Raw genomic sequence first — 23,826 nt, forward strand, 5'->3', positions numbered from 1 at the left:
AAAAAAAAAAAAAAAGAATGCATGAAAGCCATTGCAACACTTTGACAGCTTTCTTGGAGCTCTTTTGTCAAGATTGTCAGAAATGCCCTCAAGTGTATAAAGTAGGGATGTTTTTCTTCCTCAAATGGAACAGAAACACTTAAATGCAAATGGCATTTAGCTGTCATAGGAAAACTGGCTTGGAATTTCTTTACAGGGTAGATGATAAAACTTCAAGTATTTCTTTCAGACTTACCCCAGTATGAAGGATAAAGGACCACAAGGCTAAGTTACTATTATAAAAGCATCTAGTCTAGGAACCATATAAAGACAATAAAAATTTCAGAAATAATGTCTCCAGTTCTTGTGTTAGCAAGCCCACTGCTGCCCTTTTCTATTAACAAGTCACTTGGTATGTTAACACCATTCTCATGGTGTTGGACCATGTTATACTGCAAAGGTGAACCATCTTGCACAAAACTTTTTTAAATTACATTTTTACAAACTGGATAGTTAGCTAGAATATTATGGAGTGTGCAAAATACACAATTCTGCAATTATAAGTGGTTTATATTGCTTCTAGTGCAAATAATAGAAAAAAGGCTCCACGGAAACACTTGTTATTTTCTCCTTCATGAAGTGTAGTTCTTCATAGAAACAGAATTTTATTAGAAATTTAGCTATTTGCATTCGAATTGTGTGTCTTATTTCAAAGGAAACAGATGTTTAATAGGTACCTGAACAAAATGTTAAAAATCAAATCCCCACCAACATAAGAACCTAGGTAACAATTGTAAAGAACTTATAAATATATTCTTGAAGAAGTTAAAACCATGTGTATGTGTTCTATAATTAATTATTTGAAATAGTGTTAAGACTTTTTATTCATTTAGCAGATAAAATGAAGGAAGTCAACACTATCCAACAAGTAGAACAAATTTTTGGAAAAGGCTTATAAAAACATAATGCAACTCCAAGATAGAAATATGAACCAGCTATTGTTATTATGCAGCCTTAGGTAGGAATTTCTGGGTTTAAATTGAGTGCCACTTGAATCACGTCCTGCAACAGTGTGTCCAGCACTGCTCCCCTGGCCTTGGCACTGGTGAGGCCACACCTCAAATCCTGTGTTCAGTTTTGGGCTCTTCAGGACAGGAAGGAAACTGAGGGGCTGGAGCATGTCCAGAGAAGGGCAGCAGAGTTAGTGAAGGGTCTTGGAGCACAATTTCTATGAGAAGCAGCTGGGGGAGCTGGGGTTGTTTAATCTGGAGGAAAGGAAGCTGAGAGGAGACCATATTGCTATCTACAATTACCAAAAAGGAGGTTGCAGTGAAATGGGGGTCCCTCTCTACTCTCAAGTTGCAAGCAATAAGAGGAAACTGCATTGGAAAAGGCTGCCCAGATAAGTGCTTGGCTCACTATCCCTGAGATATTTAGAAGACCCACTTGGCAGCCCTGGGTTAATGGTTGGACTCCATGATCTTAAAGGCCTTTCTCAGCCAAAACGATTCTATGATTCTATCATTGCAGTACTGACTCGAACAACAAATCACAGTTCTACTGAACAGAAGATCTCCCTGGCAGTATCACAATGGCACATTTTTCATTCTTCTCTGAAAACAAATCTTTTAGCAACTCTGAAGACAACAACATTAATTTAACTCTATTACACCCTTATCTCTTCAGGGCCAAATGATCTTGGAACAACACTTTATGTGCAAAATTCTTTATGCGGGTAATCTTTTGGCTTTAGCATTTTTTGAGAACAAAAAAGAATGCCTTAATTCACTGTATACTTAGTGAAGCAGATAAGAGCAATATTCTTATTTTAAATGTATTTCAAACAGCAGCCTTCAGTGACAACTAATTCTTAAACATATCAAACTGGAATACACATAATCTCCTTGTCACAAAACAAAGATTAAAAATGACAGATTTATAAATTGTCCTAGAACTAGAGTAACTAAGCAAATGCATTTGCTATTTAAATGCTAGTGATATGAAGATAAAAAACACATTTCAAAGAAATGCTGACACCTGAGAACTTTGTTGATAAAATACAAACATCAGAAATCTTTTCTGTGATTAATTTTATGCCCAGAAGTTAGCTAGAAGTGATGTATTTTTACCTTCTCAGTAAAGTTCATGTTACTACTCCTGCTATCATTTCCCCTCATTGTTCCCCAGTCATTGCTCCAGTCAATTCTCCACTGTAAACCTATGCTTTCTTTTTGGCTAAAAGTCATAGCTGTTTCTAGCAGGGAATGCACATTTAGCTTCCCATCTGAGATTTCTTGTGCTGGTTCACAAGAAAAAGCTCTCCTTCAACAACTCTGAGTGTGGTAACACTGTGAGCTGCTGGGGTAGTGTCATGTAAACACAGTCACATTACTTCTGGTATCTAGAAAATACATCAAGCTAGCACAGCCCTATTCCTAGAAATATTGTAGACTTCTACTGAGCTAGCAATTCCCCGCTGCATTTGATCTCTTGTAGCTCTTCATTTCACAACTGTGAAAAACTGATGCTCCCTGATTAATGGGCCTCTGCAGTTACAGTTTCTCCCCTGCAAGGTCTGATAATCCTAACAGGCTTTCTGCTCCAAACCAAGGAATTTGTAAGCCAAATCTTACTTTTTGTGAAACAGGAAATGAAACAGACAAAGTATTTATTTGTTCCTTTAAATTTCTCAGTGTTTGACAGTAACCATGGAGAAATTATATCATCAGAGTGCCAAGGGGCTGCTGAATGCAGGTAAACAGGCATGAGAAAGCCCCAAAGCACATATCACTTTTTCTAACCAGCTGTCTCCATTGTCATACTTGTCCCAGAACTTACATCTTGTCAGATGAGTTCATGCAGTGGGCTGGTCTACCTCGTGTCTTTTCTGACCAAGCCTTGTATGACCACTGAGCCAGACTGAGACTTAGTGGCAAATGACAGGTATACTGTGGAGAAAAAAAGTCTCACACATGAGGTAAAATAGTTCCCTAATCTGAAGAATGGTCTATGAAACTTACTTTAGGTTGGTTAAACTAAAGTTAAAATTATTTGCCTTTGAATGAGCAACCTCACTGAACTTCAAAAGAGTTCAATCTCACTTTGAGGTGGGTTCCTCTTTTCTGCTGGTGTTGGACCATAAAACTTCCTGAGGACCCTTCCAGCCTAACTCACTGTATGATCTGATGAATAACTTTCCTCCTTAAGATGACAGATTGTCCTTCCTCATGATGATATTGTTAGCAAACATCTGTCAACACATGGGCTTCAAGTCCTCCATGCTTCAACCAAGGAATTCCAGTTTTAAGCACTCACATCAATTAAGGTTAATGTATAATTAACAGTGTTCCCAGTGGAGTTGCAAAGTAAGTTTGGCATTGGTACCACAGAATAAACCACACTGCACTCAGTAAAAATGCAATTAGGTTACATCACTCTCGTCTAATTCATCAGACCATTCCAAGGTAATGGCACAGAGAAAGACTTTCCCACTACATTAGTTATTTTCATGGACTCCACACGAGTTCAAAACTACAGAGCAGCTAGATGTGTTTATAATTTCTTACATCAGTAATTTAATCTCTACAGGACATGAAAGGATTTTTACCTCCTTTGCTGTCACAACTGAAAAGCACTTGTATCCCTTTCTCAGCTTCCAAGAATTATGGCATCAGGCACATGCAACTTTTCAAGATTTGTTATAAGGAAATCCTAATCAGCACTTACAGAAAAGCTTACACTTGAGACTATTAAGGAGCCCAAAGGGAAAAGCAGAGTAAAACAGAATGTCTTGCATCCCTTTAAAAGTAAGTAATTCAGTCTTTCTCTTCATAGGAATGTGAAGAAAATTTGTAGTGCATTTCATCGACATTTAAATATGATACTTACCAGGAAACTCACTGGGGAGAACATTCATATATATCATGAGATCCAGGCTTAAATCTCTCTTGTGAGAGATTGGTAAGAGGACATGAATATAGATCACACTTAAGAAAATTATGCGCTTTAGAGCCACTTCCACTTTCCCCATGGTATCATGAATATTTTCAGATCATACACAAAGTTGAATAGTTGCTGCAGGGAAGTTGGAGAAGCCAGGCAATTAGCATGCTCATCTGGGACATGCAAGACTGACTGAAAATCCTTTTCCAAATCAGATCTCTGATTCTACAGATACAGAAATAGAAATGTGCTATTTTCCTCATAAAATTGATGCAATTAAACGTGATGTCTATGCAGGAATATAAGGTTTTCCACTGCTTTGTGCATTTTAAAACAAAGTAACCAGCTTCTAATTCTAAGAAAAAGATATTATACAAAAAATAGATTTTACAGCCAGCTCTGCTCCAGGTATTACTGAAACCTGGTTTGTGTAATAATGACATTCCACAAATACCAGAAACTCACTGTAAGAAATAACAAAGCTACAGCAAAGATTGTACAATTTGGCCTTTGCAATATTGATTTGATCTCTTACACCAGGCAACCAGGTGTTTTCCAGAAACATGATACCTTACACAGCTGAAAGGCCAGTGGTGAATGGGAATTGCATCCACTACCTGCTACTCTGTTAGATTGGAAATTCATACAGAAATCACATTCCAGTTCCTACTTCAGCAAAGGATACTAAATTACCCATGAGAGTACATCCTTCCTTCCATTCCTGTACCACTAAGAAGAGGAAAGGGGCTCCTTTTTGGGCTTTATAAACAAATGACAGTCATTTGTCTTTATGTGATCCTTTTTAGACACAAGCTGAGAATAAGAGGATTCTGCACTTAAGAACTGTCATGAGTTGAAGTAGAAAAGGTAAGTTTTAGATGGTGGAGGATTGAGTGGCAAATACAAATGCTATAGTATGTCACTATGCATTTTACATGCAAGACACTCAAAGTACATTTTGAGTTACTTTTTAGATTGCCACAAAAACCGAAGACTCTTTTTTTCCTGAAGAATATTATGAACTATCTGATAACACAGAACACAACAATTAGTGGGAACTAAAGCATGTAAAATCTCCTGACTTGAAAGAAACTGTAAGAGGGAACAAGCTTACAGTACAGACTATAGTCTGAAGCATCTTTGCTGTTGTTTTTACTATGCTTCCTTTCTAAGTATTCAAGGTGATTTGAAAAGGGTAAGTGTGATATAAACCAAAAAATGAAGTTTTCCTACATCTGGCTCATACCTACAACAGTTCCTAAGGGAGAGAAAAGACTTCTCTCTCCTGTAATGCAAGGTGTTATCTTTTTTTGACAACAACAAGGTGGCAGCCAAAGCTAATGAGGCTTCAGAACCAGCCACAGAACTCTATCATAGAAAAAGACAGCAAGTGAAAAATAAAAAGTAGTGTAACAACAATATTTTCCATGAGGTGTCAGCAGAAGTATCTGAACATGTTGCTAAAATCTTGCAAGTGCTTTTTCAGGCTGCTAAGGAGTCACAGGAGAATGAATCTCATGTGTGTGCTATAAATAACATTCCATAGTTTATCTTTCACTCACTCAGTACTCAAAGTGGCATCACTGCTCACTTCCTCTTTCTCTTTCCAACTTTCACATCCACTACTGGAGTTCTGTGCTGCTCTTCCCTCTTAGCCTTCCTTACCCTGACAAGCCTTTTCAAAACGCAACGAATCTTCTGTTTGCTACCTTTAGTTTCCAGCATTCTGCAACATGTAAAAAAATTCATGTGCCACGTCTTTCATGTTGAATATTCACATAATTAAAAGTATTCAAATTTATCCAATGTCTCCTAAGAACTGCATATTTAACTGTGAACTTTTTTTTCATGAGAGAAGAATAGGATTAGCAACGTATCACAGAGCAAGCACATATTATATGGACAGTCAGAACGACCATGTGTAAGTTTTTCTTGATGAATATGATTAACATATTTAAGAAACCAAACATTAAACTTACTCAGTAATGTAGCCTTCTATTTTCAGAACATGATTTTTATACTTATTGTCCAATAAGATTCATGATATTCTAAACCTTAAACATATGGATATATGTGGCTAGATTCTATATGAGAAAATAATCAAATTAGAAATGGTTAAATATGTAACTTCAGTCTTGATAAGTAAGCTTTTATGTGCTTCTTGGTTATCCACTAAAGATGGCAAAACATATATTTTTAAGATAAACATTATGCTTGAAATCAAGTTAAAGAAGCCTGCAATGTCCAATACAGTTAAAGAAGTATGAAATCTACTACATGAATGGCATGACAAATACCATATACTGGAACCTCAAAAACGAGATTTTTCTATGGTTATATTTCAACTAATTGACATTTCACAGGGAAAACTGACATTTGAATAGAGGGACAACAGACTCATAAGTCTCCATTTCAGGTTTCATTTCAAGTTTGAGCCCCCCTTGAATGACAGAATTCAGAAAAAGTTAGCAAGTTGATATTAAAAAAAGAAAACAAAAAATGCAAATTCAACATCTCTTGTGAGTCAAACCACCATCTCATAATAACAAAGGTCAGTTGTGTCCCATTCCTTTAATCTCACATACAAATTTCTTTCAGACAGTTCCAGTAATGTACAGCTGATTGTGAGGACTATTGGTAGGCACTGAAATTACGACTCTGCATCTTGCTCAGCTGGAACGCAAAGCTACCAGTTGGAACGCAGACTGTACATTCATTTTTTTCTGAAGTGTAATATATAATTGTTCTGGTTTTGGCCATGGGGGCTGAGGTCTGGAGCTGTGTGGGCTTGTCTAAGTTGCTATTCTATTCTAAGTTGCTATTCTGTTCATGAGCAGCTACATCATGGATGGTGTGGAAGTAATGAACTCTGGGTTCCAGGAAGGGGAGGTGTGACTTCAGGTCAAGAGAGAGCCTGGGGGGAGGGGAAACTCATCCACCGTTGCTGATTGTTACCCAAGCCCTAGGTGAGCATTTGCATGTGAATCACCCTCTTTTGCACACTTTTGTTAGTAGTATTGCTGCTGTTTCCGTTTCTTTTTCTCATCTCATTGCTCTTTCCAGTAAATTGTTTTCATGTCACCTCAAGATCTCTGCCTTTTGCATATCCCACCAAAGGGGGCAGGAGAGTGGCTCGTGGTTTTCTTTTTAATTGTGAGTACTAAACTGGGGAATACCATTCCTAAAACACCACAGAAATGTCCATTGCAAAATTTATATTCCACGTGAAAATGTGAAGCAGAAATGTCAAGCAATATGGATCAATAATTTGATCAGCTCCAGAACTGAACAGAACTCCAGCAAACTTTAGCTCCTCAACACAGAATAAAAGTTTATATTATATAGCTCCTTGAGGAAAATTCAGTGATTTTTTTTATTTTAAAATGTGTACATGAACAGCAGTATTGTACATTTTCATCTATTTTTCTCTACGTGCAAAGATGTTTCTTTCATAGATGTTAGTCTTTTTACAATAGAGCTACTTCCTTTGCAAACTAAGAAACCCCTAAGAATGCAATCAGAAAGGCAGCAAATTACTCACCTGCATTGGAGCCTGTCAAGTTGTAACGTGCATTCAGCTTTTTAATGATATTTTCATGGATCTGATACCAGTCACTCTCTGTGTTGCACCTGGAAAAATTATAACTTTCTTAATTCTGAAATGGGAACAGAAGTTCATCTGACCAACTTCACAACACATCCCTAAATAAATCCTCTTTAGCTCATGAAACAAATAGGAGCTAACAAAGCCCCATGAAACTACCTGTCTCAATGGAAACAGTGCCCCTACCATTTGAGAAAGGCACCATGAAATACCTGCTTCATGTGGCAAAGGATAGGAGAAAGACAGGAACAACTGTGCTGAGGAACTCAGTCATGACCATTTCTGTATAAGCCAAGTTCATTTCTGTATAGATCCATCTTTCAGGGCTAACCCACACAGAAATTTATCTTGTGACACTCCAAAGAAGACACAGAACTCAGAGCTGATCTTAGTAGACAGAAAAATCTGTGCTATACACTTCAAAGTTACTTTAAAAGGTTGTTATCTTCAGGAGGTAGTCAATGAAAGAGCAAATTATATTTCAGTATACATTTAGAAAATAGCTGGTTTTCCATAAGGAAAACCTGACTGTGTTCTAATGATCAAAGTCTAGATTTGAGTTACCCTGAGCAATAAATGTGATTTCCAGTGATAATTCTTCTTCCATTGTTTTTGTTATCTTAAAACGAACAGGCTTTTTTTTTTTAAAACCCAAAATATATTAGGTAGCCAAAACTAACAATTTGTTAACCAAGAGTGAACGTTTATCTGACTTTAATGTTCTGGGAATCTAGATAAGAGCCAGCCCACCTGCCCACTGTTACACTAAGCTGCTTTTCTGCAGCACTGATTCCAGCAGTTCTAATTCACCACAGATGGAGACGGAGGAAAGACACCCATGCCTTCAAGATTTGAGTGCTACCCCTGGGAAGGGCAGAGCTTTCTCATACACATGACAATATATGTCTCAGGTATATGTAGTTAGACTAGACCACTCCACAAAACAGCTCTTACTATCATGTCCAAGATCAGCAGGAAATTGCATGCATTGAGTTGCTACTAGAAAATTGAACTTTCTTCCAATTGCTATCAGCCAAAATCCACTATCTAATCAAACATTCATTTTTAAACCTACTTTTGATTTTTCATTCCAGCACTAACTGTCTTCTCTATTTTTGATATTCCCATTATATAGTTGCTTTATTTCACAAAAAGATACTCTGCCTGCTTTTTTTTCTGTAGCTGCAAAGTACTTCCACTAGATGCCTTGGCAGCACAAGGCACTTAAGTCCAAAAAGCACTTTATATTGCCATAAGAGAGCCCCAGAATAATGTCAAAAATGCTGATACATACACAAATACCTAAAAGGATGTAGCCTTTCCTTTACTGCTATCCCACTTTATAAACACACCTGTAGAATTAGTCAAAATATCCACACTGTTATAAAAAAAAGCCAAAAAAAACCCAGCTACTGTGCATTTTTGGAAAAGAAAGGAGAGCTATTTAGTTACACTGCATTTAACACCACTGATTCTGAGGCAAATTACTCTAAGGTGTTTTCAAAAATTAAGAAAAAAACATTCTTACATGTAGACTTTTAAGACAAGGTCATCCTTTGAATCTCCTGCCAGCAAATCTGCAATACTGAGGACTGCACAGCCAAAAGGCCGTCTATATTGTACATTGCAGGCATTTTTCTTTTCTCCAGCTCCCATTCGTCCTGCCAAAAAAACATATTTGATTCATAATTCATGGAACTGTGTCTCTCCAAACCACAGAAGAGAGGCAGCAAGCAATCCAGCTCAGACAATGCCAAGTGTACTCCCATTGGGAACCTACCTGGTCCATCTTTGTACTACATTCAGATAGCAAATAGTACAGCAAGTCCACTAAGTATGTGGCGATCTTGAAAGATCTCCAAACAGACCAGAGGTTCTGCTCATCCTCTCATGACCCTCACTCAACGAACACCAATTTGTAATACTCAATCATAGAATCCTCATGACACTATCAAATTAAATTTAGAGCTCAGACATGACAGATTTTTCAACATTCACTGTCTGATAAGAATAATTTGACTGTGGCTGTTGCTACCCATCATTTATGTGAGAGGTGTGATTGAACCATTACAATTTGATAACCAAATGCTGTTTCCTTATAGGCAACTGGACAGCAAGGGGATAATTGACCAGTTGCAGGAAAATAAAGAAGAAGAGAAGAAACACAGGGAGAAAAGATGACAAAAGGCAGTCAAGGAAAAGAGATTTGAAAAAAAATATTTTTTCTAGCCTTTTCTATTTGATTTAAATACAATTTATCATTCTTCCCGCTGTGTTCCTGGCATTCGAAACTGCCCTCTTTCTATCAATTTTATTCAATTGTGCACTAGCAGTTATGTATCTTTCCCACCAAGTCTTAATTTCTATGAAAAAAACCTATGGCTGCAGTTGCTGCAGGGCAATGTCTCCTCCAAATATCCCTATGTATCACAGCAGCTTGAAAAGTAATTATTCATTTTCACACCACAAAGCAGATAAATGTTGTTTTAACGTTTTAATATTTCAGTGGTTCACGTATAAACTTGGCTGTGAATATATTTGAAAATTATACAACTGGAAAAATCCTACTCTTTAATATTTTTAAAATGTTTACTCTTCTAACTTACTTACATCAGAATTTATCATATATTTTCTAAAATCTTGCAAAAAAACCAAAACACTGCATTTTGATGAAATATCAAATCAGCATAAAAATGCACCGAAAATTATTTCTCACATCTGTAAAATAAATTTCACTTTGTAACAAATTGTTTCTGAACTCAGCATAAGTTACAGCAACTATACTTCAAACCAAAATGTCTTTCAAAAATAGGAAGAAAAGTTATATTTTCCACTGCACCAATGCAACTAGAGGCAGATTACAAAAAAAAACAATATACTGAAGATGTCAGAAGCAGACCCAAAGATTATTGTTTCACATCAGTACAGCCCAGAGGATTTAAAATAAGTACGCAAACATATACTTTTCTTCTCCTCCACTTTTTTCCTAGAGGACTTGATATCTGTCTAGAGCATCAGAGATCAATTTTTATGAAACATTGTCCATTTTTTTCACCTCTCCCCCTTTTTAAAGGAGTCAGGGAGAAGACAAAATTAATCTGAACAATATCAGATATACATCAGATACTATATACAAATGAGGTAGGCTAAGTGTCCAGACAAGCTTTTCTATGTTCAAAGGATGCTTGAAATTACACTTCAGAACAAGAATGGACTCCCCATGACAACTCCATCATCTTAACACAGTTCATCTTCGACATTTTCATTTTGTTTTGGGATAGTAACAAAGTATACTGCATCGAAACTCAGTTAGCAGTATACTTGATAAATAACATAAAACAGCGCTGAGAAATCCATGTGATTTTTCCAACAAAAAACAGGCATTTTCTTTTCCAAAATTTTGTTCAAAAGTATAGCTATTATAACAAACCCAAAAGCTAGCCCAAAGCAGTTTTATTTACTGCCTATGTCTAACAAATAAAACATTATACCTACCTATTCGAATAATGTGCACAGTGATATAGATGTCCTTCCTGAGTTCACTGCTACCCAAATCCTGCACAAGATCAGAACCTCATTATTTACGACTCCTGATTAAAATGCTACATTTAAAGAGATCTCCACACACAGCTTCATTGACAATGAGTTCATTTACCCAGCATTAACAAATCCCTTCAACACTTTAAATTGGTGGTCATGCACTCAAAATGAGCATCCTAAAATATCCTGGTTAGAATTTGCTGTAATGTAGCAAAAGCAGTGGGAGGGCACAAGAGACTTGCTGTGTGCCTTGAACATAGTGATGCATTTGTGCAATTCCAAATATTCTGGATGTATAGAGAGTGCTGCACAAACAATTGTTTGAGTGTAAAAAGTACAAGGAGGAAACATAACTGGTCTTTGTTGCAGAGAGAATGACTGGTACATATGCCTACATGGAAGTTCAATGAGTGTCCACATACTGCCATAAAACATTCAAATTGGGGGCTCATCCATACCCTTCAGCCCCTCAAACCAGCCTTTTGAGTTGATGTTCGTAGCAATGTACAAGCTTAGGGAGCAGCTCTGAGTCAACCACGCAATAACAATTTAATCCAACTTCTATTCCCAACATCCAGGGCAAAAAAAGATTGAGATTAGGAAGAACTCACCACAAAGAGAGAACAGTGTCTTTCAGGCTTTTCTGGACATTTTGGCAAACCATTTCTATTCAGTCTTAAAAAAAATCTTTCACTGTAAGAAAACAAATATGACAGATATGTTGAACAACACTACAGCAAAAGTAGATCTCATTTTGATCTTATTTCCAGATGCAATCTTTCAAGATAAAAATGAATGAAATATCTTTCTGAAAGTATGAATGTATGTATGAATGAAAAAAAAAGGGGAGATGCTAGTGAAGGGTGGTGATTAACTAATCACCTAAGAAAATTACTAAAAACTCAGTACAAAATAGAAGACTAATTGTCATTTGGAAGAGTGATACTGTACACCCTAGTACACAGAGAAACACAAATTATAGAATCCATTTATCCTAGAACAAAAATTAGATGTGTAGTAAGTTGGTATTGATTCTTGCTAAACAAATGTCAACATTACCATGTTTGTATTCAACCAATATTCTTTTTCATACGTAGGATGATGATCATAAGAGACATTTTTCTTACACAACTCTGTTAAAACCTCTTACTACAGTACACTGATTTTAGTAATTTTGTAAGAGTCTTGAAAGTTCCAGCAGGGCAAATTTCATTTTTGAAATCCTGTTTTGCAATGTACTGTGGGGTCTTAAATGCTGCAGCTGATACAAGTATTAATACTGCTAGTAGGGAGATGCAGAGAATTCTTATTTCCAAATAGAAGAGGGCATAAGACCACACTGGAAGAGAAATTATTCTTTCAAGTATTTCCATTAGATAGTAGGATTTATGGATAAACTATGCAAATCTGGCAATTCTTGCATGGCAATATTATAAAAAAGCCAACCTTCCATGCTTCAGATAATTTTCTCTAAGACACCGCCTCATAAGAAACGTAATAATCATATTTCTGTAGTGAGAGATGTGGAAGATGGGAAAGGCAAGTAAGTGTTACAGACATTTCCCTTCACCCTCTCACCCCCAGCCGGCCAGACACATGGGTCTGGATGTCCTGTTATGCTCAAATCACAAATTAAATTTCCTAAGTACACCTGTTTTTTATTCTCAGCTGTATCCACATCTTCTGCTTATTCCAGAAGCTAAACATGATTTACCACTGCTCTATATCAAGCATAGCTTTTCAAAATGCAGCTGGAAAATCACTAGGAATATGTTGGATAAGATCCATCTCAATAGAGACTAATTAAATCTTTACTGCACCAGCATTTGCCTTGTAGAAAATCTGCATTGATCACTCACAGAATCACTCATTCACATTAAAAGGGACCTCAAAGGACCTCTAGGTCCAAACTCCTGCTCAACATGGGGTCAGCTATCAGGTCAGATTAGCTTGCTCAGAGCTTTAGCCAGTTGGGTCATGAAAATCTTCAGCTATGGAAACAACAAAGACTCTCTGAAAAACCCATTCCAGTGTCTGACTGTCCTCAACTTTTTTCTTTACATCCAGATGCATACCTTGTTTCAGTCTGTATCCCTTGTCTCTCACTGTCCTGCTATTGATGTTATTGATCTTCTTGTAGGTAAACGGGGACAAACATTTTACTGGAGATGGTTGCCATAGGTCAAGGAATAATGAATATAAACTAAAAGAGGGTTGATTCAGACTAGAAATAAGAAAGAATTTTTTTACAATGGCAGTGGTAAAACACTGGAACAGGTTTTCCAGTAAGATAATAGATGCCCCACCATGGAAATACTCAGTCAGGTTGGACAGGGATCTGACCAGCAAGATTCCAAGACTCTATGATCTTGGAGGACTTTTCCAACCTTAATGATTCTGTGACGATGTCTCAGCTCATTGCAGAGGGGCTGAACTAGATGACTTTTAAAGGTCACTTCTGACCCAAAACATTCTACGCATCTGTGATTATTCTGTGATTTAGCTCCCCTCAAAACTGCTTCTTCTCCAGTCTGAACAAACTCCACTGCCTCAACCTGACCTCCCAGTGCAGGAGCTCCTGCCCACAAATGTGAGGCCTTCTGCTGAATTCACTTCAGCTCATTAATACTGGTCTTGTACTGAAGGACCCAAAACTGGCATGGTCTGACCAATGCTGAGCAGGGGATGATTACTTCCCATAAGCAACTGGCTGTGTTCTTGTTGACACAACCCAAGATGCTGTAGCACTCAAGAGCACACTTCTTGAGAGCTATTTCTGGAGAATGCTTTATGTTTTTATGTGCCAGCTAGCCAGGCTGATCAAGTAAATATTTAAGACTTTTTAATGAGATTCTTTAAAAACTTTTATGCAATCTTAGCTGTACAGCTTTTTTATCAGACACCATAAAAGGCAGAACCTAAGTAACAGCAGAGGGGAGCTCACACATCAATGTACATGAAAATGTTATTTCTTCAGCAAAATGCTGTTTTTCTCATTCACCTTTTATGATATAGCAAACTTCTGCAGCTTAGGTCTCCATGAGAACAATAAAATTGAGTTTTAAAGACTGTTTATGTAAGTGTATTTTTACAGAGAAACAAGTTGGTATTTTGCTGTTGATTTACAACTGGTTTCAAAATAATTATGCTTTTTCATTTAGAATTTAGCTAATTTGCAATATTGGGAAATACAGTAAAAAAAAAGTGCAGAACTTTGTTTATAGGTCTCTCTACATTGAACAAGAATTATTAATTATATTGCCAAAGTAGCTAAAGTTTTAGGACCCCATTATGTGTGGCACCACTCCAAACTGGATACAAATGAAAAAGTCCATTCCAGGAGTAACAGAGCTTCTGTGCACATGGTATGTGTCAATAAAAATTTGGCAAGTAAAGATGATTCTGAATTTCACCACTTTATCTTCAATCTATATAACAAAGTTGAAAGTAATATGTACATACATACACATCACATCTTACTATGTTTTTGTCTTTAAAACAAATGCTAGATATGTTGGTTCAAAGAATAACACCATTCATAAGCGATTTTCATAGTTTACCTGTTAACTGGGAAATACATTTAACTGGGAGAATATTCTGTATTTAAGTTTATATTCCACACAAAGGCACATCTTTTAAAAACTTCCAATTTACTATTCACTACAATATAAAATTTACAAGCTCTGCTTATACTTACAGATCATGAGATTATGATTCACAACAGAACTAAAAGTATGCTACAAAGAAATATCCTGATAGCAACAGATATGTAATGGTTATGCAGATCTACTTTCATCATTTGTATTTGAGATTTTCTTTCACTGAAACAGAGGATTCAGTGGCAATGAAATAAGCAAACAGAAAACAACAACAAAATCTTAATCCTTGCTTGGTGCTTTATGACAGCTTTTTTTTAACTAGAAACATATGACAGCACCAGTTACACCTCAGATTAAAATGGTTATTTTTGAACATTTCCAGGGAGCAAATGCAAGCAGTTAGACTTGTGAGATTAGAAGACAAAAATGGCAATGTTATATCTATGTACATAAGGCATGCGTATTTATATACCATTTCAAAGGATTTCTGTAGAGACCAACAGGTTGGAAAAAGTGCTAAGGAAAGTAAACAGCCTTCATAAAACAAAATACAGACTTCCCAAGATCTGAAAGTTTGGCCTCAAACAGCAGTAAAAATCTCAGAGAGTTAAACCTAGAGCTAGTATTGCACAGCAGTTTTCTCAGCAGTCAGCTACACATACATAGATACAGCAAATACACACAGCAGAACCACAAAATAGAAATACCTCTTCTTTTTATTAAGACAACTTGATTTTAGTTTAGACTACAACAAACTTTTCATGAGCACCAATCTCACCACTTAAACATGTCGTACACATTCAAACTCAGCTGTCTTCCCTCTGAAAATAAGGAAATAACTAATGCTGGAGAGATTAATTTAAGAAGGTCAACAAGGGATTTTTGTACTGTAAGTTCTCATGTATTAGCAGAGTAACAACATGTTCCAAATCTGCAGGCTTAACAGATGCATTTTAAAGGAACATGGCTGAAAACTGTTCTATTTTCATATGTGACCCCTATTTCCTTAGTATTAGCAGGAAAATATTGCCAGTCACATGGTAACAGTCTAGACAGATTGTTTGCTCTATGATTTATAAACACACTATAAAAAAAAAAAAAATCTGGCCATATTTATACCACATGGCATATTCTTGTGGCAAAACAGTCATAGTTCTCAGTACAGCTCCACTTTCAGACATCTTTATAAATGCTTTCTACTTCAAAATATGTTACAGTGATTTTCAAATTAAACAATGAGAAGCAATAAGAGAATTCTGCCACATAATTCACCACCAAGTTTATTACATTCCAGAACACTGTAAATGGATGTTCATTAGGAACTTGAATCTGAATTGATTTCATTTACAGCTAAAGGGTCAGTGGTTTCATAAAACCCAGATCAGGCACAAAATGTTACCCTCATACTTAGTGGTGAAATACAGAGGAATATTGTACAACATATCATAAGTTACTGAAAGATCATAAAGCCTTAAAGTATATCCTTAACCAGAGAATAACTGAATGATAAATGTGCTAACATGACTTAGCAGTACCAGCTGATTCACAGTAAGTCAGGTCCTGTATTGCATCTGTTATGTACTTAAAAAAAACATTCCCAAATTTCTAACTGTAAAATACAAGACAATAAGCAAAGGGGGACAGAAAAGGAAGAATGAGTACTATAAAAATGTCAGCCAATTTCAGATTAAGATCAAAGCAAAAATACTAACAAAAAAACCCCATACAATCTTATTATGGTACATCGAAGCGTATCTTCCTGTCCCCTAGCCATGCTGACAATGTGAGGGAAGAAGAAGAAAAAAGCATTCAAAGAATGTTCATAGATTTATGCAGTGGAGCCCAATATCCCTTGGCTAGGTGTACAGTTAACAGGGAAAAAAGAAAGCAGACAAGGGGATTGGAGGAAAAGCAAAACAGATTTACATAGTTAAATCGATCTCCTGCTCTCATCTTCTTTTATCTCTTTATTAACTGAAGACAGCCTTGAGAAATTAGTTTTTATTAAGGATTTTATGAATATAACCTATATTATTTAGATAATTGCACCTGTATTTTAAATGGAAGATGGTATCATACATTTCTTAAAAGAGCTAGAAAGCAGTAACTTTACTTTTCATGACGTACCAGGAGCCAGAGGAAGGAGACACTTTAAAAACAGAATACTGTTTTTAGGAATCTATCAGCATATATTTACAACTAAAGAAAAAACATATACCAGAAGCTGAAGCCTTCACTGATCTTAGTCTGCCATCAGGGATAAACATTTCACAGCATTACCAGTACACAGACCTACAGATCCTTTAAGCTGAATTACAGTCTTTATAATTATCTTAGTCAATGACTGAGCTAACAGCATGGATACAAGCAGATTTGCAGTATCTTTCCCCAAAGATGGAAATTAAACCTGAAGGGAGCAGGAGAAATTGGTAAAGTGAAAGGAAACAACAGCATTTAAGAAAATTCCCCTTCCTCCAACACCTCCCAGTTTCCTATGTATTCAACACCATTTGGAGTTTCACAAGGAGCAAGCCTGTGTTTTATGTCAATCCTAACATGCCTTTTGCTGGTAGCCAGTGTGACTGCAATATGTTCCTCATGAGATGATCTGTAAACCAACTATATATATATATATACACATACACACACACACACCACTGGTGTCAATATATCTCACAGTTACCTAAATCTGCCACATACATGTCATGGCTGGTTCACATACCATTTATTTCTGAATGTAGCTAATTGTTTAAGCTCCATTAGCCACGTGACAGGTCACCTCTTCCAGTGTTTTCATCATCACATTTAAAACCAGTTATTTCTCCTGTCATTTTTCAATTTTTACAACAGAATCAGTAAGAGGATTATTTGTTAATGCATATGAGTGGTGTAATTGATACCACAGGTTGGGTTGGTTTTTCTACTTTAAAAATGTATCTATACAAGCTCAGATCAAAGATCTATATAAGCTAGCACCCTTAGTCCAACTAAAGCAAGTAGAAGATATTTGAGAAAGAATCTTTAAACAGTGGGTAAGAGGGTGGATTTGTTTCACTGAATATGGCTCTTTGTGAGAGGAACTGAGCTACATTATGAAACACAATTTCTAACACACCCTCACTCCTGGGAGGGCTTATGAAAGGTATAATTAAATGAAGCTCTGTCTACCTAAAACACAAAACCAAACCTTCTCAGAAACATATATCAATATATAGGCTGACATAATTTTAAAAAATAGCAACCACATTCAGAAATGTACATACCAAGTAAGCCATCTAAAGAGGCAATTTATTCCAAATGCATAAAAGACTGGTACAAGAGTAGTGGCGGCTTTCTTGTCAAAGTGACCTTTACATTTTCTTTGAGGTGTTTTAACCTACCTGCTAAAATTAGGACTAACTCCTGAATTTGCAGGAAGTAAATAAAGTTAGGCTGGTTTTGTTTTATTTTTGCTTCTAAGGATTAGCAAACGAGAGCAGTAAGTGACTAAACTAGAATGGAGGACTCCATGATGAGTCTGCTAGCCAGAAAAACCAAGATACTTCATCTCTCCTGCATCTATGAGGCATATATACCGATATATAAATACATATATGGATTGATTTTGTGTAATTCTTTACATCACAGTTTTAATACTGTGCAAGATCAGATATTTTTGTGAACGTGACACAGGAAATTGAAAACAACACTGAACTACCCTAAATTGTGATCCACTATGAGTGCAATCATGCTTTTGTGGAAATACTGTAACAGAAAAGTAGCCCTGAGCTAATTCATGGTTCTGGCTCCCATGGGTTGTTCCCTTTATCAGAAATGCTGCTAGTTCCTTTATCTTAAATCCCTGCCCTGCTTGGCAGGCACATCTGCATGGAAAAAGTCAGGATCCAAGAGTACCGCAAGACAAAAAGCATCCATGGATAATATGGAGGTATCTGAGCAATAATTTCCAAGGAACAGTATGAAAAAAGTGAAGGTTAAACAAACTAGAAATAGTATTTTATTGGAAATAGGTGGTGTAGATTATCACCTAATGATAGATTAAAAATTTTAGGGAGCACCTGGATTGTGCTTCTAAGATAAATAATTCACATTGCTAAAAAAGTGCAATAAAGTCCAGTCTGAGCTCTGCCTTTAGTCATTGTTCACACCTCCAGATATTCTGTGCTATTGGTACCAGGTAATTATGTCTGAGGCACAGTTAAAAGACATCCTTAAACAACTCAAAAATACCACATACACTTTTTTCCCCCCAGAATGATACTAATTCTCATAGATAATGTTAGAAACAAACCCCTGTCTTCATGCAGGGTTATTTATTAATAGAAGCCCTGAATTTCCATGACATTCAGAGACGCAAGACTTAAATATCAAACAATCAAATATAGAAAAAGAAACCATATGCAGAAGCAGAAAATCTTAATACCAACTAATGTACCCAATGAATGTGTATGCATGTATGCTCACATAAAAAAAAAAAAATTCTCCATCTCTCTCCAGCTTTTGTACTTGAGATATGTTGCATCATTTCAAATTATTTCCAAATCTGGATTTAAACTGTCCTCACAATCATTTTCCAAATCTAATTTGTTTTCATCTCTGATGTCAGAATAAAATAAAGAAACAAGAGTCAGAAAAGAAGATGGAAAGTAATAACAGACTCACACATTGTAAACCTGGGCATCCTGGTGGACACCAAGTCAAACACAAACCAGAAATGTGCCTTTGCAGTACAGGAGGCCAATGATATCCTGGGATGCATTAGACATGAAGGAAGGGATCATTTTCCTCTCTACTCAGGACTGGTTATACCACACTTGGACATGATTAAGGGACTGGATAGAATCCTCTGGCAGCTGGGATTCTTGAGCTTGGAGAAGAGAAAGCTCAGAGGAGATCATATTTATAAATTGGAATATATCTGAAGAGAGGGTGCAAAGAAGACAGTCAAGCAAATTTCAGTGGTTCCCAGTGAGGCAATGGACATAAACTGAAGCACAGTAGGCTCCCACTAAGCATAAGGGAATAAATTCTTTACTGATGGATCGTGTCTAAGCACTGGCACAGGTTGCCCAGGGAGGTTGGGAACTCTCCATCCTTGGAGATACTTAAGAGCCATCTGGACATGATTCTGGGGAACCAGCTCTAGAGTGGTTAGACCAGATGATTTCTGGACTTTCCTATCAGCTCAACCATTCCATGATTTTGTGTTTATGTGTAAGTACCAAGTACAGGCAGCCCAGACAGGCGGTCGGGTCATTTGGGTCTTTATGGAAATATGGTTTTTTACAGTCTTTTCCATCTTCCACCTCTGAAAGTTAGTAACTGCCACGATGAAACATTCTGCCACTTGTCTGCTTGCCCAGATGTTCCAAATGACTATAATTAACAAACTATCCCTCACAACAACATGTGACATGTTTTTTTGTGAGCCAGAGGGTCAAGGTTGAAGGTACTGTACCTTTTTATCAAATTCTGTAGCCCTGTACTGAAGTTGCAAGGCTACAGCTTCTCAAATATAATCACCCTACAGCTTCACAAATATAATTTCCATCTCCTTTGTGGTCTAGAGTTCAACATAAATTAGAAGCAACAAAGAATTTATTTAAGTCTCCTGCCTTTAGAGAGCTGATGTCTGGAGTACTGATTCTAAGTAAACTAGATACTGAAAGTCAAGTGTAACCTATTTCTGTGCTTAAAATAATATTGAATCTTTGAGCTCCTGTACAACAGAGACCATAGGGATATATTAGAAGAAAGACATCTTGGGTTGTCAGTAGTGAACCTTCAGAGTAGAGAAAATGTATTATTAGCTTGATTCAAGAGGTATTCAAGCCCTTCCTTGCTGTTGTTAACAGTAATAGTGAGTTGAGTAAACTTTAATTAGAGTGATGAATAAAGTAGGGTTCTTTGAAATGAGCAGTTCTCAGATTTGAAGATGCTGATGGAGGTTGCAAAATATGTATTTAAACATTCTCTTACTATACCAAAATCCTTTTAACATTATTGTGGAATAAGGGGGAAAAACTGATAGTATGTCTTTTCAAAAATTTAAAAACTAGAACACCAAGTAGTGAATATTTTGACTAATTAATGTGGACTTCCCACTAAAAGGTGACATTGAGAGCCACAATAAAGGAAGGATAATCTTATCCATTGGTATAGTCTGGAGTTTACACAATCATTAAGGATATAATCAAAAGCTTACAAAAAAAAAATGCAGTTTGCTTTCACTGGCCTTGGATAAACAGCCTATTCTCTTTGTGCTGTTTAAGAATCTCTTCTCATTTGAGGGCAATATGACAGTTACAAACAAGGTTGTTCAAGGTAAAAGGAGGATTAGCATGCCAATTTATCTCCACTCCCCACACAGATGGGGCCAGAGGCATCAATCATTTCTGATAAGATGTTCATCTCATATTGACACAGACATAAAGTGTATATCAATGAAAGAAAATCTTAACACACTCCATCTTACTGAAGTGCTGCCTTGAAATTTTCCCACTAATAGTACTGCTACTTGGAAAAAAACGAAATGGTTTAGAATGTTACATAAGAACTATGGGTCATATTACAGATTTAAGAATTTCTACAGCAGTGTGTTGGCATAAGACAGAGGCACAAACTCTATATAAATGTAAAGGTCAGCAGAGGGAATGGGACTCTGAGCAGGAGATGATGCAGCATTTTTAATGCATACTCATCAGTGCCAAGAACAGGGGCCACAGTCTGAACTGAACAAATGTAGGCAGCAGTCTTAACACCTTCCATTCCTTTTTTCGTAATACACTACCCAGTGCTGCTGGTGTTTTCAAAATTCTCCTAAAAAAACCCAGGCAAGATCTCTACATGGTAATGTGCTACATATATTAATACAGTCTTATGGCATCTACACTGGAAAGGTAGGAATTTCAGAGAATATGGAATAACTTGATTTTTTGAACATAGTCGTCTGGTAAATGTTTTCTTTGGGCTTTTTTGCTTTGTTTTTTTTTTTTTTTTTTAATAGCAGCAGAATATTCTTATAAAACAAATAAAGTTAACACAGCCTCAGTGAATAATGCACATGTCGAGAAAACAGCTAAGCTCTTACTTTGTCCCTAGCCACTTGTTAAACTAATTCTATTAAAAGATAATAAGTGAGATCTCTCCAGGATCTGTTAAGGAAAAAAAAAAAAAAATCAATATATTTCTGATTAAGTGATTGGTGTTCTTAGAGCTCCAGTGTAAATGGGCCCCCTGTCTATACTAAGGTCATCAGTGCTGAAAAAAATGCTATATTGGGTAGCTGATATTAGTACATGTGAATGGAAAGCACAGACTGCCATCAGATGTCTTTTATTTCTCTGAAAAAGTGCCACTTCAAAATTTGTAACTGTGTAACCCCTTGAAGTATTTATCATTGGCTTTTTAAGTGTAATCCTACTGCTGAAAGAAAAGTTTGTTTCACTAACTTCTGTTCGAATAAGAGAAAAATATATCCCCAAAGCCAACAATCACCACCACACTCACACTCTTCAGCACTCTAAATGCTGGGACTCTATATATTCACCTTCATATTCCAAGGAATAGAAAATCTTGTAAAACTTCACACACTGTAAAAAAAACCCCACATACTACAACTGGTTTATAAAGCAGCTAATAAAAAACATCAGAACACAGAATTGTTGCAGTGTGCTGAAATGTTGCAAACACATGTTTCCAGTTTTCCTTTGGAGCTGTGGCAATGGCCTCTTACCTAAAGTTATTGTTTCTCACATTAAATCAATTGCACTCATGGCTCTATAATTCCTTTGAACTCTGAAACTGTTTTTGCAATGTGATTGCAGTAGAAACAATTATGTCCCAAAGCACAACTGAGTTACTCTGTTTTACAGAACTTTCCCCCATTCAAACTATGATCCTGTAATATCCATCTTACATATACAATTTTATAATTATATATATGATCAAGTTGAATTAGGTGCTTTTGAAGACAATCTTCGATCATCTCCACATTTTGATTCACAAGCCAGAGCAGTCTAGCTATGAGCCCAAACTAGAACATATGCTGCTGCCACTCAGCCCACACAACCACATATTTTGTCCACAGTAAAATCCTTAAAACATTTACACATTAACATAGGGTCTAGTATGAACTGCTGCTCTACAAATCCACTCCTACTGGATGGGACTACTTGCATAAGTAAACAGCAGTCTTAGACTTTCAAACTGTTGATTTGCTGACAACAAAATTAGATTATATAAAAGTGAATCTTCAAGGCTCTTTAACAAATTGCTAAGTCCTTCTGATTTTGCTTTTCTCAAACATTTGTGCAACATGCCAGATTCCAGAACAGATTTTATAAAAGCATTTCTTTAACAACATGAAGTACCAGTACAGATCCAGACAGAGTATGTTTGAGCTCATATACTTTAGGAACAACTCCAAGTAGACAGTAAATGCTCAGCAGTAGCCAGAAAAATAGGACTGAACTAAAAGACAAACAAATCTCATGAGATGTCACTATGGACCTCTTTCATTTTCCAACTACAGTAACAGCACCTCTCTACAACTGCATATGCTAAAATGCTTCCTTTAGGATTCTATAATAGTGAAATTAGTCCTAAAATTTAAGTGTTATCATTATTGTATTTTACTTTCTTAGAAAACCAAAAATACCCAAGGAACACACAAACTAGGCTTCTGACCTTAACAGAAATAAAAGAGGAAGAGAAACATACGGTTACAAGACAAAACAGCACATAAATCAAAGAATTTTACTGGGACAAGCCATATGGTTGTATCATGTTAAAGCAGTGCCACTCACAACTTGCTCTACCCCACTCAGGGGCTATTACTGTTCTAGGAATGGAAACTGCAAAGCAGAAGAAAGGGGAGACAAATGGAACATGATACAAAAACACATCAGGGAAAACTCTAGGAACCATTGGGGCTGTCTTCAGCTGTTTATTGTTAATTTAAGTGATAGCAAAAACTATTCCTAGCAGCTAGTTTAGCCAGAAAATATGGATATATACATATGCATATAGATAAGTGAAATTAGCATGCACCAATTAAGTAGAAAATCAATGACTTACAACTGTAGCCTTAATATGCATAAGCTTGTCATGACTCAGATTTAACTACTTGACTTAAATACTGACAGTTTTTATGGTTCCATA

General features: G+C 36.4%; 1 protein-coding gene across 1 annotated transcript in view; it reads right to left on the reverse strand.

The window, feature by feature from the left end:
• Nucleotides 1-23,826, reverse strand: part of DOCK4 (dedicator of cytokinesis 4) — a 218,982-nt gene that overhangs the window by 99,477 nt on the left and 95,679 nt on the right. Inside the window, exons 9-12 of the mRNA XM_053942036.1 lie at nt 11,677-11,758; nt 11,021-11,081; nt 9,054-9,186; nt 7,463-7,551 (exon numbers count right to left, since the gene is read on the reverse strand). Coding sequence (XP_053798011.1) covers nt 7,463-7,551; nt 9,054-9,186; nt 11,021-11,081; nt 11,677-11,758 — 365 coding nt within the window. The remainder of the gene's footprint in view (nt 1-7,462; nt 7,552-9,053; nt 9,187-11,020; nt 11,082-11,676; nt 11,759-23,826) is intronic.

Source organism: Vidua chalybeata, chromosome 5, assembly GCF_026979565.1.
Source record: "Vidua chalybeata isolate OUT-0048 chromosome 5, bVidCha1 merged haplotype, whole genome shotgun sequence".
In the NCBI taxonomy this organism is placed as follows: domain Eukaryota; kingdom Metazoa; phylum Chordata; class Aves; order Passeriformes; family Viduidae; genus Vidua; species Vidua chalybeata.